The sequence below is a fragment of the Lepus europaeus genome, chromosome 14 (genome assembly GCF_033115175.1).
Source record: "Lepus europaeus isolate LE1 chromosome 14, mLepTim1.pri, whole genome shotgun sequence".
Taxonomy (NCBI): domain Eukaryota; kingdom Metazoa; phylum Chordata; class Mammalia; order Lagomorpha; family Leporidae; genus Lepus; species Lepus europaeus.
Genome location: NC_084840.1, coordinates 43,985,926 through 44,009,942, shown reverse-complemented (window position 1 = coordinate 44,009,942; position 24,017 = coordinate 43,985,926). Strand labels below are relative to the sequence as shown.

Sequence of the window (24,017 nt, the reverse complement as noted above, 5' to 3'; positions counted from 1 at the left end):
TTCTCCCTCTCTTTGCCTTTCAAGTAGAAGGACAATAAACATTTAGGGCCCAGCACTGCAGCATTGTAGCTTAAATCCCTGGCCCGCAGTGCTGGCATCCCATATGGGTGCTGGTTCAAGTTCTGGCTGCTCCACTTCTGATCCAACTCTCTGGTATAGCCTGGGAAAGCAGTAAAAGACTGCCCAAATCCTTGGGCCCCTGCACCCACATGGGAGACCGGGAAGAAGCACCAGGCTCCTGGCTTCAGATCAGCCTACCTCTGGCCGTTGTGGCCATTTGGGGAGTGAACCAGCAGATGGAAGACAGACTTCTCTCTGTGCCTCTGCCTCTCTGTGACTCTGTTTTTCAAATAAATAAACAAATCTTTAAAAACAAAACCTCTAAAAATAAGTAAATTATTTTAAAAATGAATTATATTCTGGTGCCTATCTCACATATCAATACAATGATAAAAATATATAAATTTTTAGACATTTCAAAAATCTCTAGGAAATTCATTGGCTTTGAATTTTTAAAGCAACAGAGAATACAGCCAAAATAAAATTTTAGTACTTCTGAGATAAAAAAAAATAGATGACAGGGGCTGGCATTGTGGTGCAGCAGGTTAAGCCACCATCTATAATGCTGGGATCCCATATGAGTACCAGTTCAAGTCCTAGTTGCTTTGCTTCCAATCTAACTCCCTGCTAATACACCTGGGAAAGCAGTCAAAGATGGCTTGACTGTTTGGGTCCCTATATTCACATGGGAAATCTGGATAGAGTTCTGGGCTTCTGGCTTTAGCCTGGCCGTTTGGGGAGTGAAGCAGCAGATGGAAGACTCATTCATATTAATTCTCATTCTCTCTCTCTTTCCCTCTTCCTCTCTCCCTTTACTCTGCCCTTCTTAAATAAATAAATAAATCTTAAATAAATAAATAAATGTTAACAACAAAAAAGATGATCAATGTCATCCCCTTCCCTTTTTAAAAGATTTTATTTATTTATTTGAGAGAGAGAGTTACAGAGAGAGAGGGAAAGACAGAGAATCTTCCATCTGCTGCTTCACTCCCCAAATGGCCACAACAGCTGGGCTGGGTCAGGATGGAGCGGAGGCGATCTGAAGCCAGGAGCCAGGAGCTTCTTCTGGGTCTCCCATATGGGTGCAGGGGCCCAGGCACTTGGGCCATCTTCTACTGTTCTCCCAGGCCATAGCACAGAGCTGGATCAGAAGAGGAGCAGCCTAGACATGAACCAGCAGCCATATGGGATGCCAGTGCCGCAGGTGGAGGATCAGCTCACTACCCCACAGCTCAGGCTCCTCATCCTCATTTAATTATTACCCAAGCATCTGTTCCCTTTGGACTTCATGATGTATTGATTTTTTCAATTGTTTTACCTTAATATATAGTAACTAAGATAATACTATTACGCACTAGATGATATATTCACATATCTAAAACACATACATATTTTTGAGAACCTATCAGACACAAGGCCATGTGCCAGTGCTACAGATACAGCAAGATCACCACAACAGGGTGTTTCACCCGGGGGGGACCAGCCAGCTCCTAAGAGTAGGATTTGTTTAGGGAGTTCACTGGACCAGTGACCACAGACAGCTATCTCTCATTTTGTGAAGTGAGGATATTTGATAGCCCAACACTTCTCCACCTTCGCTTTCAGCAGAAGCTCTGGGAGGGATTCAGCATCACGTCCTGCCCTCTTGTTTACTGTGCTGTGGCTGCCTGAAGCCAAGCAGCTTGTTTGAGCGCTCTGGGTTTACCAGAGTGGCAACGACATGTAAGAATTTCTGTAAGCTGATGATAATTGCACTGCTAAAGTAAAGCAAATTGGCACCAGCAAAGACGGTATAAACACTGGATATAATGAGCTGATGGGTCTGTGAGTGATGTTTAGGGTTCATTACTATATTTCTTTTGAAAAAAAACTTTAACAAGTATATAAATACCTATAGCTATAAATGAGTTATGGCAAGCATTTTATTCTAATGAAGTGTTGCTGTGTTAGAGCAGGTTGTATACAGTATTCATATCCATTTTCATAAGAACTGTAGTAGAGTTGATCATGAAGCCTTTCTGTTTATGTTGAGCCTTCCCTGAAACGCACATGGCTTATTCTATACCATTTTAAAAGATCATCTGTCCACCAACTTGAAGGAAATGATTTGAGGTCGGTTCTAATTTGGATTGGGAATAAAAGATTTCCCCATGATCTGATTATAAAGATTTATTTAACATAAATTCATAGTACCTGTACTGAGCTTCAATTCAACTGTATTTATGGCTCAGTCAATAAAACCAAAACCACCTGAAATAGTTCCAGAAGGAAGTGATTTCATACAGAGAATTAAGAGATTCGCAAAAACTGAAGTGACTAAAAATTAAACTCGGGGAGAGCTGCCAGTTACCCAGTTTGCAAGCAAGAAGTCACTGAAAATCACCACTGACACTTCCAGCTACCTGCAGCACGAGGTGGCCGATTCCTACGACCCAACCTAGAAAAGCATTTCTCCGACTTCTGGGTCTCATGACCACTTTAAATTCTTAAAATGAACATCCCAGAGAGCTTCTGTTTAAATAGGCTATATCTCCTGATATTTACTGCATTATAATTTAAAACATAAAAATTTAAATACAAGAATATTCAAGCACACATTCCCTTAGCCATCAGACTGATAGTCATCCAGGTGATGTTGCTTGTGGAAAATTCCACAGTGTGATCATAATGAATATAGACAAATAATATCTTCGTATTGTTATGAAAATAGTTTTGGCCTTGTGGAATCCCCTTAAAGGGTTTCAGGGTACTTCTAGAGATTCCTGGAATACCCTTTAAAAACAAGTGCATCGGCTGGCGCCATGGCTCACTAGGCTAATCCTCCACCTGCGGTGCCGGCACACTGGGTTCTAGTCCTGGTTGCTCCTCTTCCAGTCCAGCTCTCTGCTGTGGCCCGGGAGTGCAGTGGAGGATGGCAAAGTGCTTGGGCCCTGCACCTGCATGGGAGACCAGGAGGAAGCACCTGGCGCCTGGCTTCAGATCGGCGCAGCACACTGGCCGTAGCGGCCATTTGGGGAGTGAACCAATGGAAAGGAAGACCTTTCTCTCTGTCTCTCACTGTCTAACTCTGCCTGTCAAAAACAAAACAAAACAAAACACACACACACACACACAACAAGTGCATCCAGCTCCTGACTTCAGCTTCCTACTAATGGAGACTCTGGAAGGCAGCAGGTGACCATGGCTCAAATAATTGGGTTCCTGCCACTCATGTGGGAGACCTGGATTGAGTTTCGAGCTCCTTGTATTGGCCTTGGTCCCAACCCTAGCTGCTGGGGTGACTTGTGGAACAACCTGGTGAACAGAAGCCCTCTATGTATCTGTCAAACAAACACCAACAACAAAAAAAGAACTTATGAATAAAAATGATTAAGCCTTCTATCACAAATATTTTAAAAGATAAAAGTTGTTAGATAATATATTAAAATCCTAAGGAACAATAAAAGAATAAACTACAAATATTTTTTTTTTTTTTGACAGGCAGAGTGGATAGTGAGAGAGAGAGACAGAGAGAAAGGTCTTCCTTTGCCATTGGTTCACCCCCCAATGGCCGCTGCCACCAGTGCATGGCGCTGATCCGAAGCCAGGAGCCAGGTGCTTCTCCTGGTCTCCCATGCGGGTGCAGGGCCCAAGCACTTGGGCCATCCTCCACTGCCTTCCCGGGCCATAGCAGAGAGCTGGCCTGGAAGAGGGGCAACTGGGATAGAATCCGGCGCCCCAACCGGGACTAGAACCCGGTGTGCCGGCGCCGCAAGGTGGAGGATTAGCCTGTTAAGCCATGGCGCCGGCCTACAAATAATTTAAATTTTATGGTCATTAGCAATAGAAAAACTTTTTTAAGTAGAGATGTTTAGAAACTTCTGTTTAATTTCAAATTTGAACACAATCTCTGAAGACATTTTAAGTATACTTTGCTAAAGCAGCAATATTGGCAGGAAAATCTTAACTTGAGCCTTCTAGAATAATTTGTTCACAGTGAACAAAGAAGAGAACAGCAGCAAAAAGAAAAATAAGTCAACCAATCAAAAAATTGCAACTTCTTGTCTATTAATCATTACCACATTTCTCTTTCCTGTCTCCAACCAATTAAAAAAAAACTTAGAAAAGGATTTATGGGCTAAAATTAGACCTTGAAAATATATGTATGGATTGATTTTCTTTGACTGCATATGGCTTTATAATCAGAAGTTCTGTTGCTTGCAAAACATACTTGGTAATTTTTAAACCCTAAAGCACCTGAAAAAATAATCAAAGATTCTTATACATACAAAATATTACTTTATTAGGCTCCCAGTCCATGTAGATGCCAAAATCAAGTGAGCTCATACAAGTGAGCAAAAATATATCCTGTTTATTTTTTCCATCTGCAGTTAGAAAGAGAATATGCAAAAATAAATGTTCAGAAATAAAAATTTGCCAGAGATTACCACATATGCTTGAATATAAGATAATGCTTGTTTTCCTCTAAAAATCATTCTTCAAGAGAGTCACCTTGTATCTGAACCCTCCAAGATCATCACAAGAAGCACATTCTCAGTTATTTTATTTCAAACAATGCATTGTTTGCAAAAGGTAAACCGTGAATGATGCAAATTAATCTTATTTTGGAATATTCATATTATTTTGGAATATTCATGTGGTAAACTTGACTTAGAATGTTTAAATCAAGATTTAACATTTATTTCTGGGAATATGACCTCATCATGACAAGAGCCTCAGGTGATTACTGACATAATAAATAAGAGTGTCAATTGTTAAATCAATAACAGGAGTCACTGTGCACCTACTCCCCAAGTAGGATCTCTGTCCTTAATGTGTTGTACTATGAGAATTAACGGTAAAACTAGTCTTCAAACAATTCTTTATACTTTGTGTGTCTGTGTGGGTGCAAACTATTGAAATCTTTACTTAGTATATACTAAGTTGATCTTCTGTATATAAAGATAAATAAAAATGAATCTTAATGAAGAATGGGATGGGAGAGGGAGTAGGAGATGGGATGGTTTGCAGGTGAGAGGGTGGTTATGGAAGGAAAAACAGCTATAATCCAAAAGTTGTACTTTCAAAATTTATATTTATTAAATAAAAGTTTTCTAAAAAAATATTCTATTGAATAAACCAATTGAAGTTTACAAAAAAAGAAACAGGACCTCACAACTGTAAATACTGGATGCTATGATAAACTCTAGGATTCAAAAAAAGTACTTTCAACAAGTTGGACGAATTTCCTCTGAAAGGGGATTAGATGATTTATTATAACTTCTAACGTCCACAAGACTGGTGAAACGTTTGCAATTTTTTAAAATATGAAATATGAGTAAGAGTTTGGAAAGAGGGATACTTCTAAAATTGGTATAAATTTATATAATGTGGCATTTAAATAATTTGCCTGTAAGTTTTAAGTTGACATTTCTTTCAGGACAAGTAATATTACACTGGTCTACTGCACTGAAGGTTTTTCTTTTTTTTTGACAGGCAGAGTGGACAGTAAGAGAGAGAGACAGAGAGAAAGGTCTTCCTTTACTGTTGGTTCGCTCTCCAATGGCCACTGCGGCCGGCGCACCACGCTGATCCAAAGCCAGGAGCCAGGTGCTTCTTCTGATCTCCCATGCAGGTGCAGGGTCCAAGCACTTGGGCCATCCTCCACTGCACTCCCAGGCCACAGCAGAGAGCTGGACTGGAAGAGGAGCAACCGGGACAGAATCCGGTGCCCCCACCGGGAGTAGAACCCGGGGTGCCGGCGCCGCAGGCAGAGGATTAGTCTATTGAGCCGTGGCACTGGCCTGAATGTTTATTTTTAACGTACAAAGATACTTCAGAAAGTTGGTAGAAAAACAGAATTAGAAGATGAGTTGGGCCCAGGTTGTGGTACAGTGGGTTAAACCATCACTTGCAATACATGTATCCAATATTAGAGCTTCTGATCTAGCTTCCTGCTCATGTGCCTGGGAAAGCAGTGGAAGATGGCTCAAGTGCTTGGGTCCCTGCCATCCACATGGGAGACTGAGATGAAGGTTCATCCTGGTGCATCCCTGCCTGTTGTGGCCATCTGGAGAGTGAACCAGCAGACGAACAACCTCTCTCTCCTCTTCTTTATCTCCCCCCATCACTCTGCCTTTCAAACAAATAATTAAATTTTTTAAAAAAATATTAGCTTATTTTTGGTGGAAAAAGTCTTGAAATGCCTAGGTGTCTCAAAATACACATTTTCCATGAACTTTTGGAAGACCCTTGATATAACAATCCCCACTGTGGGTAGTTTTTCTAAGCAGTGGGATGTCAGTAGAGATTCTATTTTGCAATGCTGCCACTGTCAACACAGAGCCTCCAAAGGAAGAAAACAGGGGTACTGAGCCCACAGAGCAGGAGTGGGGGGCATCTGGCTTGTTGACTGTTGAAAGCCCTCGAAATCATGTGGTCTGGCCCTGCCACGGCAACCACCACAGGTGGGACTCAAAATTCAATATATCTGTAGCAGTCTGATATTTAACAATTTTATATGGCCCACAAATGTTGTTATAAATACCCAAATGGCCCTTGGCAGAAATGGTTCTCCACCCCTGTAATATCGACAGTTATGACACCATTAGGTGATTGGAATTTCTCAGCTCCATTATAATCTATGGGGCCACTGTCAAAAACAGACAGTCTGTCATTGAATTTAACATTATATGTGATACATGACTTTGAGGGTAAAATGGATAAAGGATCACACCAAAATTTATATGAAATAATTTAAAACAAAGCTCCAATAATGTGCCTGTCAATTTTGGCAATGTGGTTGGCTTGACACTTGGACAAGCATTCCAGTGAAGAATAGCTAACCGTGCTGAATTAATTGACTCATTAATATTTACTTTTCTACTTCTGAGACACAAGAGTTGAGAATTTTCCAGATTCAGGAGGCACAAGAATCCAAAGCCGACCAAAAAAGAAATATGCACCTTGACAGATCAGTGAGGCCGCATGACATCAAAGACACAGAGAAGACCTCAAAGAGTCAGGAAGGAAAGCAAACTGAAAAACCCCACGGTCTCCACGTGGCTGCACATTAGATATTTTTATGCCTTATACCTGTGCTCTGAGTATTCCACTTTCTTTTCTTCACTAAATATACCAAAAATGACAAACATCAAACTTCACATAGATCCAGAATTCAGGACATTTGTTTGTGGCAGACACACAATGTGAATTTTATATATAGACTTCAATTCTACTTGACAGCTACCCTAATTTCTTTATAATTTCATCTTTATGTAACAAAACAGGTCCTCAGAAACAGGGCTGGAGTGGACCTCTGCCTGTTCGGTAGGAATAAAATTGTGCACAGGGGCAGCTCTCTCCCCTGGCAGAGATCACCTCTGTTCAGATGTGGGCCTACTGTGTCTCCCCATGCACCTGAGTGCTGGGCCAGGGGACACTGGTAGACTGCATCCTACCAGATGCCTGGTAAGACTTCTGTCACCCCCACGAAAAGTTACTCAGGAACTTTCTGTCACTAAAGAACACACTTGGCAACCCAGAGTCATGCTCCATATCACTCACAACCTCGGGGACAGAGGGTGACACAGTCAACCATCCTGATTTCACTCCCAGGCTACGAGCGGTGTGGAGGAAAGACATGATCGCATCAAACAGGGAAGATAAGAAAAAGGTGGCAAAATGTCATTACAGCTGAAGACTTGGGTTTTCACCCATACATTTCCATCACACAGATTATGTCATTCATTCAGATAGGCCTCTGGAAAGGAATTCAACTGGGAGCATAAACAGGACAACTCGCAAGCCAAGCTGCTCATTTGACTTGCTTGCCGAGAGAAACCAACCACTCAGTATGGTATGGGAAGGGCTGTAAGAGAAGCCTGGGCACGTTTCTGGGGTGGGGAGGATGACAAGTGAGGAGAAACACAGAGCATGCTAGACCAGAGCACGCAGCTGCTGAGGGACAGGCCACCTCTCAAGGGGCTTTCAACCCCCTGGGCAGGCAAGGTCCTAAAGTCCTGCCATTGCAAACCTTTGCTATTTCACTTAGTTTTCCACAAAGCCAGAACACTGGGAAAGGCTTCTATGTAATGCAGGGCAAAAGCATTGTCAAGCATCAGATAGCCTTACCCTTCTGTAACCTACAGACAGGATTCTTTCTACACAGGGAACTGAGGTCCTAGTTATCTACATTGGACAGATAATCAAGACCAAAATAAACCAGAATAAATAAGGAGATTACATTTTATAAGAGTTAACACAAGACAGATCAACTGAGAAGCTCGGAGACTAATAAACCAAATAGGTAGGCAGCCAAGCCAAACCACAGCAAAGATTAGCACCTACTCTCTGCTAAACTGAAAAGGCTCTTCCAGTTGGTTCACTTTCGTACAGATGATTGAAACTCTTAAAACACTCAAATCGGTAATCACTGACAACTGTTTAAAACAGAACACACTTAATAGCCATAGCATGAAAAAGTATTTAGAGAACTGTATATTTGCCCAACCTCTGATTCCACACTAGACTAAACATTATAGCTAAAACCCAAACTGTAAGAATTTATGTGGTATCTTTCAGTAACTAAGAGCAAAGGAAAAGTCTCTACATGCTTAGGGCCATGTCTAATAGCCCTTCAAACACCAGCCACTCTAAGTGGTGGAAGGCAGGGATTATTTCCAAGAGGTCCTTTTTTTATATACATTTAATTTTTTTAAAAAACACTTATTCATTTACTTGAAAGGCAGAGAGAGAGGGAGGGAGGGAGAGATAGAGAGCTCTTCCATCTGCTAGTTCACTCCCCAAATGGCCACAATGGCCAGAGCTGGGCTAACCCAAAGCCAGGAATCAGGAGCTATATCTGGGTCTCCCATGTGGGTACAGGAGCCCAAGCACTTGTGCCATCTGTTGCTGCTTTCCCAGGTGTATTAGCAGGAAGCTAGACAGCAAGTGGAGCAGCCAGGACTTGAATCAGTGCTCATATGGGATGCCGGTGCTATGCTGCAGCTCTGGCCCTGTGAGATGTTCTTATACCTTGAGGATACACATGTCAGTTCCAGAAGGCTGGGATGACCTTGAAAATAGGAGCCATGCTGTGTGGATGGACAGTGACTACTTCTCTAGGGAAGTCCCATGTTTTATGATATACTCAAAGGCATTCATGATCCAGAAAAGCTAACAAATGTTTTAAGAATCCTTCAAGTGCACCATGGTGGCGCTATTATAATGAACATATTTCAGCCAAGGAAACAGTGTCATGTTTCAGAGAAATAAAAAAAAAAAAATTTCAAGGGATAATATGAAAAAGAATCTGTGGTATTTTTTTTTCTCTTGGACCAGAATTAAGAAGGGTTGATGGGCTTTAGTAATACTGATATATTTTACATAAATATGAAGTTTTAGGAGAAATACTACTCAAACTCTCTTATTAAGAAGCATTTCATGCTTTTATGTATTTTTAAATTATTTAGTTAAAAGGCAGAGAACAAGCTAGTGAGCCAGAGACACAGACACAGTTGAGAGAGACCTTACGTCTACTGTTTCACTGCCCTAAATACTCACAACAGCCTGGGCTAAGCCAGGCTTAAGCCAGGAGCCATGAACTCAACCTGGGTCTCCCACGTGGGTGGCAGGAACTCAAGTATTTGGGCCATCACTTGCTGCCTCTCAGGGTGTGCATTAGCAGGAAGCTGAAATCTAAAGTGGAGCTGGAACTGGAAGCAGGCATGCCGATATGGGAGGCAGGCATTCCAAGAGGAGTGCCAAATGCTCGCTCTTAATCTCACAGTTTACCAAGACATTTACTGAAAGTATAATATTAAAAACAAATGGTTCATATTTGGTCACTGTTGGTTCCTAGGATACTTAAGAGAAATTTAAAGTATCATTCTGAAGTATAAACACGCTATGTTTTAAAACAAAAAATTATTTTCCTAGAATGCAAATCCTTATAGGTAAGGTCAAACTCAGATGGCATGTCAAACTAAATATACGGAGAACAGTTAGAATACTTGTAAAACTTAAATTAGCAGACTATAAAGGCTAATTTTATCATTGAATCTGACTGTACCACGGGGTGCCTGAACAGCCCATGATTTCTGGGTGTGTTTTAGATGAGATTACCATGGGAACTGATGGACTCAAAGATCATTGCCCTTCCCAGGGTATGGCCTGGGAAGGCAGTGGAAGATGGTTCAAGTCCTTGGGCTCCTGAACCAGCTTGGGAGACCCAAGGAGTTCCTGGCCCCTGGCTTCGGATCAGCCCAGCTCCGGCCGTTGCAGCCACTTGGGGAGTGACCTAGCGAATGGAAGACCTCTCTTTCTGGAACTCTGCCTTTCAAATAAACAAATAAATGTTTTTATTTTTTTTAAATTTTTTAAATTTTTTTTTTTGACAGGCAGAGTGGATAGTGAGAGAGAGAGAGAGAGAGAGAAAGGTCTTCCTTTTTGCTGTTGGTTCACCCTCCAATGGCCGCTGCGGCCGGCGCATCGCACTGATCTGAAGCCAGGAGCCAGGTGTTTCTCCTGGTCTCCCATGCGAGTGCAGGGCCCAAGCACTTGGGCCATCCTCCACTGCACTCCCGGGCCACAGCAGAGAGCTGGCCTGGAAGAGGGGCAACCGGGATAGAATCCGGCGCCCCAACTGGGACTAGAACCCGGTGTGCCGGCGCCGCAAGGAGGAGGATTAGCCTGTTAAGCCACGGCGCCGGCCAAATAAATGTTTTTAAAAATGTGAGTAAAAAATACCTCAGTGTGGTTATTTTAGGGTAAATTGAAGACTAAGTGAGGTGTAAAACAGAATTAGACTGAAGTTACAAGTAACTGGGCCCTTCATTTAGTAATCATCCTGTTGAACTTAGAATAGCACGGTGCTGGCTGGCAAAGGTTGTGCCCACAGAGGGCATTCACAGGCCAGTGGAGGCATCTGTAATCCAAACTGGCCTCCTCAAGTGAGCCTGTCCCACCCTGTGGGATGGAGCCACGCTCTCGGCATTTGGCTCCCAGTGCTGCCAGTATAACACCTACCACTCGGTGACATGCATTTCTGGCATCACCATCTTAAACCATGATCATGTTGAGGGTGAAACCACATGGAACACAGTTTTGATCGCCTCTCCTCTAACTCCTAACTCGGTGCAGACGTGTGCTAATTTGAATAAATTCTACCTTACCACAGTTTCAACACGTGTAACTTATCTACTGGTAGAACAAAAACTCAGAAGATTAGGGAAAGTGAGAGAGCTATATATATATATATATATATAGAGAGAGAGAGAGAGAGAGAGAGAGAGATTTTTAAGCTCTGTAGCAAGGTCTTTATGTCATTTCTTGTTCATATTTGGCTGTGTGTTTATAGCTCTGTTTACAAAGATACAACAAAGATTCTGTTACAGCTCTTTAAAAGAAAAAAAAGAAAGGCTTGAACCACAAAGTTTATAATAATCCTTCCCCAAGCCACTTATGGTTTAGAAACAGCCAGAAGCCTGTATTATGCTAACAATTCTTACAAGGTTCTTAACCAAGAGTTTCAGATGTGGGTAAATGTGAATCCTCTAGAACTTCCATTAATAAAAACCAAGAGTCTGCTAAGAGTATCATGTTCTTTTATAAATAGGTGTTTTTTTTTCCCCCCACTCATAAGAAGCTTAAAATTTACTCATTCATAGACTGCCAAAAAAACAGAGTGATAAAGAAACAAAGAACAATCTACAATTTTATTTCCCAAATATTCAGGTGCTGAGCCTATGAGGAAAGCGAGGAAGCAGTCAGTTCCTTGAAAACTGGGGCAGGGATCTATACTAGTGCGACTCAGTACAGCGCACGTCTTCACTCCCCAGGGCTTGCGTGCTGGTGGCAGCCCGGAAGCCAATGCAGTCTGAGTTGCCGTGGCCAGAGTGAGTGCCAGCCTACCTGATTCAGCTCGGCAGGCACACAGCGCCAAGCCCCAAACAGAAACAAATACAGCTAACAAACTAATGATAATATGACATAGCATTTGGTGACTGCAAAAGGGGTCTTCATAAAGTTTCAGCGAGGGCCGGTGCTTCACCTAGCTGTTTAAGACACCAGTGAAGAAACCCGCATCCCCAGTCACAGTGCCTGGGTTCAAGTCCCGGATCCTTTCAGCTTCCAGCTAATGCAGTGGTGATAGCTCAATTACTTGGACTCCTGCCACTCCCTCTGAAGACCTGGATTGAGTTCCTGGCTCCCAGCTTCAGTCTGGTCCTGGATTGTAGGCAAGTAAACCAGCAGATGGGACCCTGCCTCTCTCTCTGTCCCTCTGCCTCTCAAATATTTTAAATGAAATGTAAAAAAATTCATGGGATATGCATGGATTTCAAATTGTTTTATACCAAAATAGACATATCTTTATCTTTAAATTTTATTTTCCATGAACCTTTTGAAGTACCTTCATACATCACTAAAGAGAACAAAGACACTCATACCTTAATGCTAAATACAGACCCCCACGTTAGACGCTGGACTCCTTTGACAGTAGCTACTGAGGGTTCCAGTTGCCTATGCCTATCACAGCGGGCCTAGGGCAGAGGAAGGTGGTTCCAGGAACCTTGGGCTTTGTATGGAGGAGCTCATTCAGGTATCACTAGAGCCACAAGAAGCTGGGGTTAATGTTCTATCACATACAGCAAAATCAAACTTCACAGGTAATTTTCAGAAGGTCAAGTAGTCAGTCCACGGCAGAGGTGGAATCTGCATCCATGTGTCCCTGAGGTAAGCCAGACCACATGACCCACAACAACACCTAAAACATTCCCTATATGGTCCTTTAAAGAAAAAAAAATGCTGATCCCTGGACTAAGGCTTCAAGCTTCGGAGCACAGAGGTAACAGCAATAGAAGCAGAAAATGCAGAGAAGGAAGGGTCTGCAGGAAAAGATGGGGAGCCACGTTTCAAATGGTGGCAGAACTGAGAGAGATGCCATGAAGGGAAAGGCCTGAGAGACCGACATCAGGGAGGCAGTCAGAACCAAAGGCGCAGTCTTCCTGTGCTGGCTTCAGCACTGAGAAGCATGGGATGGTGAAGGCAAACAAGGCAGTGGTTTAGAACTCGCCATCCAAGGAAGCTTACCCAGAAGCCTCAGCATATAAAACTGTTGGGCATTGCCTAAAATCTCCATCACAATATGGCGCCTGGCGGATGTTCGGATGTTCGAGGGGCGTGTCTGCGGCTGCTGCAGTTAAGGTAGGTAAGGTCGGACCACCACAGGGATAGGTCTGCTTTGGTTCTGGACACGTGGACAGTGTGTGATCCCTATACTTTGCTTAAGGTGCCCCTGTGCGTGGTCCACCCATGCCTGCGTGACCCTTTTGCTGATTGGCTCCCCTACTGCGCATGTCTTTTGTAAGCTTTATAAGCCTGCACACCTCTTCAATAAAGCGGTTCCTGCTTCGACAGAACTCACGGGTGCTTGTGGTGTGTTTATGACCCGTCGACCTTATCTCTCCCTGTTTGCCTTGTTGGGGAGTGCTTGTACTGCCCCTGCTGGTCAGGGGCCAGCCTCGGGCTTGAAACCCCGACATAAAACAACTGGAGAGAGAGCTGCTCTGGCTGTATCCCAGTGGGATGAAGAACCACAGCCTGCAGGGAACTCCTCTTCCCAGCAGCAGCTCCTGAGGAACCCAAAGATCCCTTGGGGCTCTGCAGAGTTCCGTGTTAAAACTAATGGCGTGCCTAAGGCACTAAATGCCAGATGGTTGAGGTGTGAGCCTCTGTTGGATGGACTTCCACATTTCAGTGGGGGAACTGAAAGCTAAAGCAGAAGAGATTGGGCAGGAGCAACTAGACGGATGCAGAAGTAGCACTCCACTGCTTGGTGGCTCTATGTTGTAGTCAGCACTTGTATGACAAACTTGACTCGTTTGGGAAGCAAAACAAGGTTGTGGCTTGTAGAGAAGTCAGGGGAAAGTTGGGGGAGTGAGTCAGTGGAACCAGCGACAGGAAAGTCAGCAGATACCATTAGTAAAGAGAGACAGAAATTAGTTTCAGTGCATTAAATAGTCAGGGGGTGGGAAGAAGGAAGGAAGGAAAGAGCAAGCCCAGAGTCCAGGAAAACAAGGTTTGCGGCAGAAGGAAGGGGCAAGCAGAGGGTGGAAGGGATGGTGGAGGTGTTTATCCTAAAAGGCAAGGAGACACATGTTGTTTCAAAGAGGCAGGAAGAAGCAGGAGGAGCCTCGCACATTTTGTACAGAATGGCTGTACCTGAATACACCTGCTGGGTATTTCTTCTTCCACACTGACCCCGGAATCAGCCCTGTGATTTGTTGTAGGCAAAAGTGACACAAGAAGAGGAAAGACACAACTACAGATTGTTGGAGCTGGTTCTTTTCCGATGGAACCCTGAGGCCAGCCTGGGTAAGGAACCCTAACCAGCCTGTTGGAGGAGGAGTGCCAACAAGCAGAACAAAGTGCCCAAGCTGGCAGCTGCCAACCCATCAATCAGACACACAAGGTCATGCCCGATGGCCCAGTCCCTGCTGCTCTGCCAGCAGACCGAGAACACATGGGAAGGAAGAGGAACCTAAGGGAAATGGCGACTTTAAGCCACTAAGCTAAAATTGGTGTCTTCCGCAGCAAACATCAAAGAACTTTTCTCATTTCTCACTTAGAGAATAAGGGAGGATTTTGCCAATGTGATAGGCATTGGTGCTATATATACACAGTATAATCATGACAGGTCAAAGCTATTTCAACTACTATAAAGATACAAAGCTTTGCTTTTCTTTACATCTTGTAAACTGACTTGAATGAGCAGTGATCAGCCATCAGGTTTTGGTGTTACTGTGGTCATTACTATTACTGTCAATTTCACCTGAGGTGAGTGGAAGCGTGGCAGTACCAGCGTATGTGACCGTGCCTACCCAGCCAGAGATGTGAGTCAGTGCAGAAGCCTAACACAGGTCCAGGAGACAGCCACACACCTTGGATTCTTTATGGATAGAAATATGCAGTCTAAGCTAATATTTATTCGAAGACTAAAGGAATCCAAGCTGCTAGCAATTAGCCAGTTATTTACCTAACATATTTAGCCAGTTTTCTAGCTCTTGGAAATTAAGAGATTTCAACCTTAAATGGATAGACTAGAAAATAAATTGAGAAAAACTAAGAAAAGATAGAGGGACTGTAGAGAAAAATGATTACAGAGGAGATTTCTAATCACACATCTGACAAACCAGAAAGCCAGGAAAATAAGAAAAAACAAGGGAAAAATTATCAAAGAAAAAAAAAATTTTCAGAACTGAAGGTAGGACAAGCCAAGCACAATAAACGTTCCATCAAAATGTCAAATCATGAAAGGAAGAATAACTCTCCAAATATCACAGAGAATGCTGAAAATCAAAATCACACTCAGGAGACCATTAGCAATTATGCCAGCAGTACTGGAAGCTAGGAGACCACAAAGTAATAACTGTACAAATTGGAAGGAAAATTTTTTTCTCCCTCCTTTTTGTTGAGATGTGAGGAGACAGAGACAGAGACAGAAAAGAAAGAGTACAAGTACTAGCTCTCTCATTGTGGCTTCCCTTCCCAAGTACCTGCATTGCCGGGGCTGGGCTGAGGTTGGAGCCAGGAGCCAGGGATGCAATCCAGGTTTCCCACATGAGTGACAGGAACCCAAGTCCCTGAGTCATAGGTACTACCTCTCTGGGTCTCCATTGGCAGGAAGCTAGAGGCAGGTACCAAACTCAGGCACTCTGATGTGAAGTAGAGGCATTTTAACCATAGGCTAAACACCCATTCCTGTTTTCCATTTGTGAATACTATACCCAGCTAAACTACTAATATAATCTATAAATTTAAACTTTTTATTTATTATTTGAGAGGCAGAGAGACAGAAAGAGGGAAGGAGCACAGGGGAAGAGGAAAGAGGGAGATGAGAAAGGGAGAGAGGGAGCTAGAAACAGACTCCATCTGTGGTTCACTCCCCAAATGCCTGAAACAGCCATGATGGAGATGGGCTGGGCTAAATCCAGGAGCCAGGAACTCAATCCAGGTCTCTCACATGGGTGGCAAGAATCCAAGTACTTCAGCCATTACCATTGCTTCCCAGGGTCTGCAGTAAGGAGGCAGGGCTGGTAATCAAGCCCAGGTATTGTGATGGGAGAAATGGTGATCTTAACTGGTGTCTGAACCATGAGGCTAACTGCTCGTCTCTAAACTATGGAGTAAATATGTATTTTCAAGATAGCATGATAAAAAACATTTAGTCTTTCTCTGGAAGGATCTACATTTTCTTACTACAAGACTTTATATACAGAGTGCTCCCAGGGCCTAGGAGGCAGGCACTTCCCTGTTCTCCACTCCACACTTTCTACACCAGGGGCTCAACATCATCTGTCTATCTGTGAGTTAAATCACCAGCTCCTCAGGAAGGCTGCCTGTGCCTGCCAGCGGGATGCAGTCTTTGTCTCCAGATGCTCACAGACCTCTCTATTCTCCAAGAGTACTTCTGTCCTACCTTTCATTACCATGGCTTTCCTCTTAAACAATAGAAGCTGAGTTAGGCAAAACACATGCCTGGTTTGTCTTTGTGGCTGTGGCCTTGCAATCCCTCCTATACACCCACAGTGCCCAGTAAGATTTCTTTAACACAGTAGATATTCAATGATGAAAGAACAATGAGCTCAGAATTGAAGGTTAATCCATTCAACCAACAGGTATGCCCTGAATCTACTTGATCTCTACTCCAAACCCAAACATGCATAGATTTCCCAACTCAGAGTCTCTGTCTCCAGGGCAGAAGGCATCATTTTTGAGGAGTAAGGGATAGAAGAAGAAAATTTTCTGTCAGTTAAAAGAAGATGATCATACAAGCCAGCAATTTCACTCCTAGGGTTGTATGTATGTTTGTGTGTAGAAAATACAGACTCATGTAAAAACTTTTGCATGAATGCTCACAACAGTATTATTCACAATACCTGAAAGAGAAACCCAAATGTCCACCAATTGATAAATCATGTGGTCTATATGAGGGGTTTCCAGAAAATTCATGGAAAAATGTGTACTGTGCATGGATTTAACGAAGTTTACGTAACAAAACAAACATCTTTTCAAAAATGTTTACGTATTTTTGAAAAGCAGATAGACAAAGGGAGACAGAGAGAGAGGGAGAGAAGGAGAGAGATCAATCTCCCATTTACTGGTTCATTTTTTCAAAGTGGCTGCAACAATGGGGGCTGACCCAGGCATAAGCCAGGAGTCAGAAACTCAAGCTGGGTCTCCGACATGGGTGGCAGGGACTCAAAGACCTGAGCCATCAGCACTGCCTCCCAGAGAGCTCATTAGCAGGAAGCTGGAATCAAGAGCAGAGACAGGACTCAAACTCAGGCACTCTGATAGGGTATGGGGGGGTGTCCCAAGGAGAGTCGTAATAGCTATTCAAAATGCCCATACCTGAACTGTTTTGAAGTACCCTTGTACACGTAATGGAATATCATTTGATAATATGAAGAATGGCATATACCACAGCAGAGGTGAACATTGAAAGCATTATGCAAGAGAACGTAGCCTGTCACCAAAAAATACCCACTGTAGGAGTCCATTTATATGCAATGTCCAGAACAGACAAATCTACAGAGACAGAAAGTTGAATAGTGATTTTCCAGGTTAAGGTATTTGAGGAGAACGCGGAATGACTGCTAATGGGCTTGGGATTTCTTTTCAGGGCGATCAAACTGTTCTAAGAATGATTATAGTGATGGCTGTACAACTCTCACTGTACTAAAAGCCGTTGAACTACAAATTCAAACAGGTGAATGACGCCTCAGTAAAATTGTCTTTAATGAAATGATCAATGCACGAATAAGGTAAATTTGCAAATAGCTTGTATTTAAAGCAATATCAGAGAGAACCAATTTAAATGAGGGAGGATTTGCAAAGTAGGCCAAAGTTGAACCAGATCATACATGTGATGAGAAAACATAAAGTTAAAAAACAAGGCTTCATCCATGATCGATACTTGTTCGCTTCCAAGTTAACATACAATCTGTTCACTGCAGAGTCTGCCAGTGTGAGAGAAGCCATCAACAAAGTGGCAGTGAGGGGCACTGGGTTTTACGGGCAGCGCAGTGTGCCTCATTATATAACCTTTTGTAGGTCATTTAATTTCAAAAGGCAGTGTCTCCACGTTCACTGCTTGCCAATTACCTTATTTCGCAGAGCTATTATTAAGACAATTAATGGCTAATGTAGTTCATATTTATACACGACCAGGATCTGAGTGCACCATGGGGGGCGATGGCAGGTGTCTGCAGATTTTCCCCTAGGATCTGGTGCGGGAGAGTTACCGCACTGACTTGTGAAGCCTTTCTATTTGAGGGATGCTATGATGCTTACAAAACAAATGTAGAAAACATATGATCCTTTGAAAACGGATGTGCAGTCCTTATGAACAAAATTCATATATTTTTAAGACTTCATTTTGAAATGGGCCCCAACAAGGCATGATGATACACTGGCCAATGGGATTGGATAAAAATAATCTCAAGAGCTAGCCGTCCACCATCCTTCTTCTGCCTTCTTTCTCCAAGGATATTGGAGGTAACAAACCAGGCAGACCAAATCACAATTTTAACATAACCTTAAACCCTACTCCTTCTCTGCTTTCAGAACCTATTCAAATTCTCACTCTAGTGTGACTCATTGAATACATAGGAGATTGAAGGTAATGACCTGATTTTAAAGATGAAAAATGGATGTAAATAAACTGTATTCATTAGGCACAGGCAACAGTTCTTCCATTATTTTGCCTTTGTCTTAAGTTCTTTCTGTTGTCTCCCACTCATTTTGTAACTATGAACTCTTCAGGCCCGTAGGCCAAGGAAGATGAACCAAGTTGGATTTAAAACCAATATCTGCAGCTGTGTAGCTTTAACTCATTTCTTTATAGCACCCACTTATGGACAAAAAGGCTCCAAATTAGATAACTAAAGACTAGGATAAATGAAGCTATAATACATTGCATTATATGATGATGGGATATGAATCCGAGAAACTGTTTAATTCTGGTGTGTGAAAATTACTTGAATAAATTAGCTACAAATAGAACAATCTTATTTCTGGAATACAAACTGTTATTTGTTTTTCTTGAGTCTTTTTTTTTTTTTTACATCCAGGTACAAAATATAGAATGCAGAATTCACATTCTTAATTGTAACATCTATTAAGTATGATGCAAACCTATAGTGGCAACTAACTTTATCGTCATACATTCACTCTTTATTGTCCCTCACTATTTAGTTTCAGCCTCCTGATGCTGGAAAGGACTAACTGTGGTAGAGCCGATCAGTTGATGACAACTGGGCCACACCTTGCTTTTTCCCTTCCTACTGTCACACCTCCCGCCCCTGCTCCTGCTGTCTACAAGCCGCCTTGCAGTTAAGGCTGTCAGACCTACAGACGGTTCCCCTGCCAGGTGAGGTGAGAGCATTGTTTTGGATATACAGAAATAATGCTGTTTGGAAGTCACAGTCTCCTGGCAGTTCCTCAGTGAACTACGATGGCAGCTGGGCTAGAGGTTATGAATATTACATAAGGGCTGCCCATGCATTCAAACCAGAATCTTCAAGCCATGATTCCCATAGCAACACACATAGATTTTACTCATCTCACAGATGAAGCAGCCAGCAGAAGCATTGTAATGCCACCCTGATTTTTCTAGCAAGATCAACACAGTACTTACTCTTTTCAAAGCAGTAATTTTTTCGAAAGAGAACCAACAATTGTGTTAAAATACTATCACTCAGAAGTTACTGAGCATCAAACAAACCAAGGAACCCAAAGCCTGAACAACAACCTATGCTTTAGAAAGAGCTGCTGTTCAAATGACTGCACAGGAGAAGGAATTCAAATCATCACAACAATCAGTGAAATACAACACAGCCTGAGATAAATTCTTTAACTGTGTGGTTTCACGTTGGATCTTCTTCTCTCATCTATACTACGCACACATCACAGGGATGGGATGAAGAATAGAGTGTTCCAAGGGAAAAGAAACTTTTTAAAAATCAATAAAATTCTTTGCTGCCTTATTTTTGGAGAGAAAAATACAACCCATTTTTAAATATAAGAAGAGACTATTACAAAACATCTATGGGGTATAATTCAGGGGAGTGACTGCTGCACTCTTGGAAAACACACATTATCTTGGAGAAAGTTGTTTTGGTAAACAGAGATATCGTTTACTGGAAAAAATGAAGTAAACAATTATAATATCAGATGCAGTTTTCCTTCACACATTTGGGAATCCTTTTGTGTTGTCTAAATTAAATGAAAACAAGTTGCTTGTCAGACTTTAAAACAGCACAGAAATAAACATGATTCTTACATACTACATTTCATTTTTTCCACCAAGTGAAAGGTGCTGTATTTTCCTGCACCCCTGTAAAGCACAAAATCCAATACTTTTGTAGACCAAACGTAAGCTGTAGGAGAAACTTCTACAGGTTGTCCATCACAGGCACAGCACAACTTACAAAGAAATGGCTTTACCTTTGCTTTTTCCAACTGTGCCTGGGCCTGTCGCTCAGCTTCTCTGCGCACTGCCTCCCGGTCCTCCTCCAGAGACACATCTGAATCGGATGGACGGCTGGTGTAGGAGTCTGCCGAACCCTGCAGAGGACAAGGTGCACTGTAAAACAGAGTCAACCTGGGAGGGCTGGCCCATCCACAGGGCAGGTCGCTTCCTGGATTGTGCTATATGTTCCTGAGAAGAGGAACAAACAGTCCATTTTGCAGCAACCAATCTAGAAAATCACGCTTTGGTTTGCAGACCATTCCCTAGGGTGGTCGTATGTGCCAGGTTACCATTCCTTCCCAAGACTTGCATTCCCAAAACTACCTCTTCTGGAAGCCAGAGCAAGGGCCTTTATAATTAAAGCAGCTCGGTGGTGCAGTGCAGAGCTGACGGGCACTGATGGGTTTCAAGGATAGCTTCAAGAACAATCTACATGCTAGAGCAAGTATTTACAACGAGAAAGACATTCAGCCTCAAAATATATATATATATAAAAAGGAAAAAGTCCAATGAGTTATAAACTTGAACTACTCTCCAAAACGCCACTACCCTGAGAAGATTCCCACAGTAATGTTAAGAATTCTTGCATACCTTTTTATACACCTGCTACCTTCTCCGAGGAAACTGTAGGACACCAGAATCCTCACTCCATCTTTCAGCAACACATTTTAAATACCTTTCCATAGATATTTAATAAACGCTGCCTAAAGGAAACACCTGCCTGGGATATCTCGTCTAGCAATAAATCACAATGTAGGAAAAAGAGCTCAGAAAAACGGTAGGAATCTCCCTGGTTCCCTTTCTCGCAGTCATGATCACATTAACTCAGTCAAACCACCCTCTCTGCCTGCACTCTCTGTTAACAACAGAAAAGCAAAGAAAACGTTCTCCCCCCTCCCCCAGATGAAAGCCTTTCCGCTTACACAGATATCAGAATTCTTCAGCCGTCCTCCCTTGGCTCTTTTCAGAAGCCTGATCCAGGTGGCCTTCATTAGCCAGACAGCGCCTGTGTCGTCCGCAGCTGCAGCCCTGGGCACAGATTCTCAGTGCGCGCTGAGCCCTGGAGAACCCCAGCTCCTCTCCTATCCATGCTCTGGACAAGTCCCTCTTCTCCGGCTCTTTCTGCCTCCGGGGCTTTCACTCTCTGGCCCCGTGGACTCCCAGCCGAGGAGATTCTTATTTTCCCATCGCAGGGGGAAATACACACACTCCAATGCTCTATACTGCTTTCAAAATAAAGCACACTTCAAGTGCATTCACAGAGGAGCATCAACTCATTCTGAACTTAATGCATCTTATTACCCTAGTCTCTTCCCTGCTCCTGGATTGTTAAAGGAAATTAGTTGTAAAAGAGCCTTTAAAAAAAAAAAAAAAAAAAAAAAAAAAAAAAAAAAACTAGGAGGGGAAAAAAAAACCCACAACGTATGCAGTGACATTTGCAAGTGCAAAGTTCAAGCCTTATCTTTAGAGATCTCCAGGGGGAGGAGGATGTACTCCCTGGCACTGGGCATGCTCCATATGTAGCCTTTTTACGCAGATGCTCACATCACACTGCCAGTCTATGTCAAATTGCCATTTTACATCCCAAGTGTAAACAGCTGGAACGGGCTTTTTTGGCTCTATAGTAACCGGCACATGGTATGTTTGTCAGGTTTCTATTTCAAACGAAACATTCTCTCAAAGACAAAGCATGTGACCTTTTCATTTGCTAATCCCTTTCCATTACATGCTACGGAAAGTATATCCTATGTCATAAGCCAACTGCAGATAGTAAATATTATATACAATACTGGATAGCCTAAATCAAATCATACCCCTTGGTAATAATATAATACTGCTCTTTATTGCTTGTGACTTTCCAAACAAGATGCAAGAGAGAGATCTGACCATTTAATTAGGACAGGAAAGTAATCACAGCTCTATAAAGCAATGAGTTTAACTGAGCTCAAAATGACTTTGAACTGCTTCTCCAACTGAGAAACCACCATTTGAAATAAAGCCACTGGAATAAATAACAGTGTGAATCGTAACAATCCTTACGATGAAATTTTAAAGCTTGGTTAATTAATTAGCTGGAGTTATGATTCACAAAATACAGTGGACTGAGTCAAATGCTTCTTGTAGATAAGACAGAGGCTTGAAAAGGAAAGATGCTAAAATTATTAATTTCCTATTACTAATGGAATTATTTTTCAAAGTTTATTTATGAAGACATGCATACTTCCCGGTTTTTAAAAGTAAACATCAGATTCTTATCACTCTATTTCAAGTCACAGGTATTTGTGTGTGATAGATTATTTTGTTTCATGTCAAAGAAGCAAAGCCTGCCTCCCTTTTTCACCATGCTCCCTCCCTTAGAGGTCAGGCTAACATCAAGCTTTAGGACCTATGTGCTATAAAATATAGAGAATAGAGGTTTGCAGAATAACAGTCAGGGACCCACTGTACCTCTATCTTGGCATCATGACATAAATTCATAAATAGATTATTTATGCTGTCATGAGCTGAACATAAATGCATGCACAATAAACGTGTGTGGCAACTTGTTGTTCAAGTAAGATTTACAAGTGAAAAATGCAATTCTCAACCAAGATACAAGACTCACTGTGTGCAGGAAGAGGGGTTTCTAACCTTCCCAGAGGCTTCCTATAGCAGTGGCATAGTGGGGGATTACCAGGAACACAAATCCATCCCATAAGGGGCCTCAGTCCTCATTGTTCATTTCAGACTCATTCACTCTGCTGGAAGTTCTGGTCACACTTCAGTGAAGATATTAAGGTTGTAAATGCTCTTTGCTACTAATCAGATGTAGTTTGAACTTGTTTCCCGGTTTAAATAACTAGGTAGCTAAGGAAAGTCTCTCCACTGACTTTTGCCATTGCTCTTTGGAGTATCTGCTTTTTGACTATTTGCTAAGCAGAAATGCAGCTGAACTGATCTTCAGAGTAGGAACCAGATTACTTTCATTCCTTGTACTTGTCATGGTGTACACCTTCACAATAATTCTCATTGTAGATGCTATGGGAGGGTACTTCAAAACGCTTGTGGAAATATCAAAAGGTAAATATTTCAGTGCAAGACTTTTGAAATCCATGCATTGTTTTCATAATTTTTCCATGATCTTTGTATGCCCTGGTATATGCCCATTGTCAAAAGAAATGCTTTATCATCCCCTTAACCTCTTCCCTTCACAGACAGCCACAGAACCAGCAGTGTGTTTTAGTCTCCAGAGTTGTCCCATCTGTGAAAGTCACCCTCCTGACATATGCATTACAATGAGTCTCCTCCCTTTGGGGTGTGTGGATGTATGTGACTAGAAGTGATAGCTCTGATTAAGCGTGTGCCTTTGGTACCATATGAACTTTCTCAGCCATCATGTCTTGAGTAGTCTTCAGTCAGGAACAGCTGGCAGTCATTTCCACAACTCCCGAGCAGGTTCATT

General features: G+C 42.4%; 1 protein-coding gene across 7 annotated transcripts in view; it reads right to left on the bottom strand.

Annotated features, from left to right (window-relative positions):
- Nucleotides 1-24,017, bottom strand: part of CACNB2 (calcium voltage-gated channel auxiliary subunit beta 2) — a 393,103-nt gene that overhangs the window by 99,468 nt on the left and 269,618 nt on the right. For all 7 annotated transcript variants that reach the window (XM_062210527.1, XM_062210530.1, XM_062210528.1 and 4 more), the window contains one exon: nt 20,551-20,670. In XM_062210527.1, the coding sequence (XP_062066511.1) occupies nt 20,551-20,670 (120 nt within the window). The remainder of the gene's footprint in view (nt 1-20,550; nt 20,671-24,017) is intronic.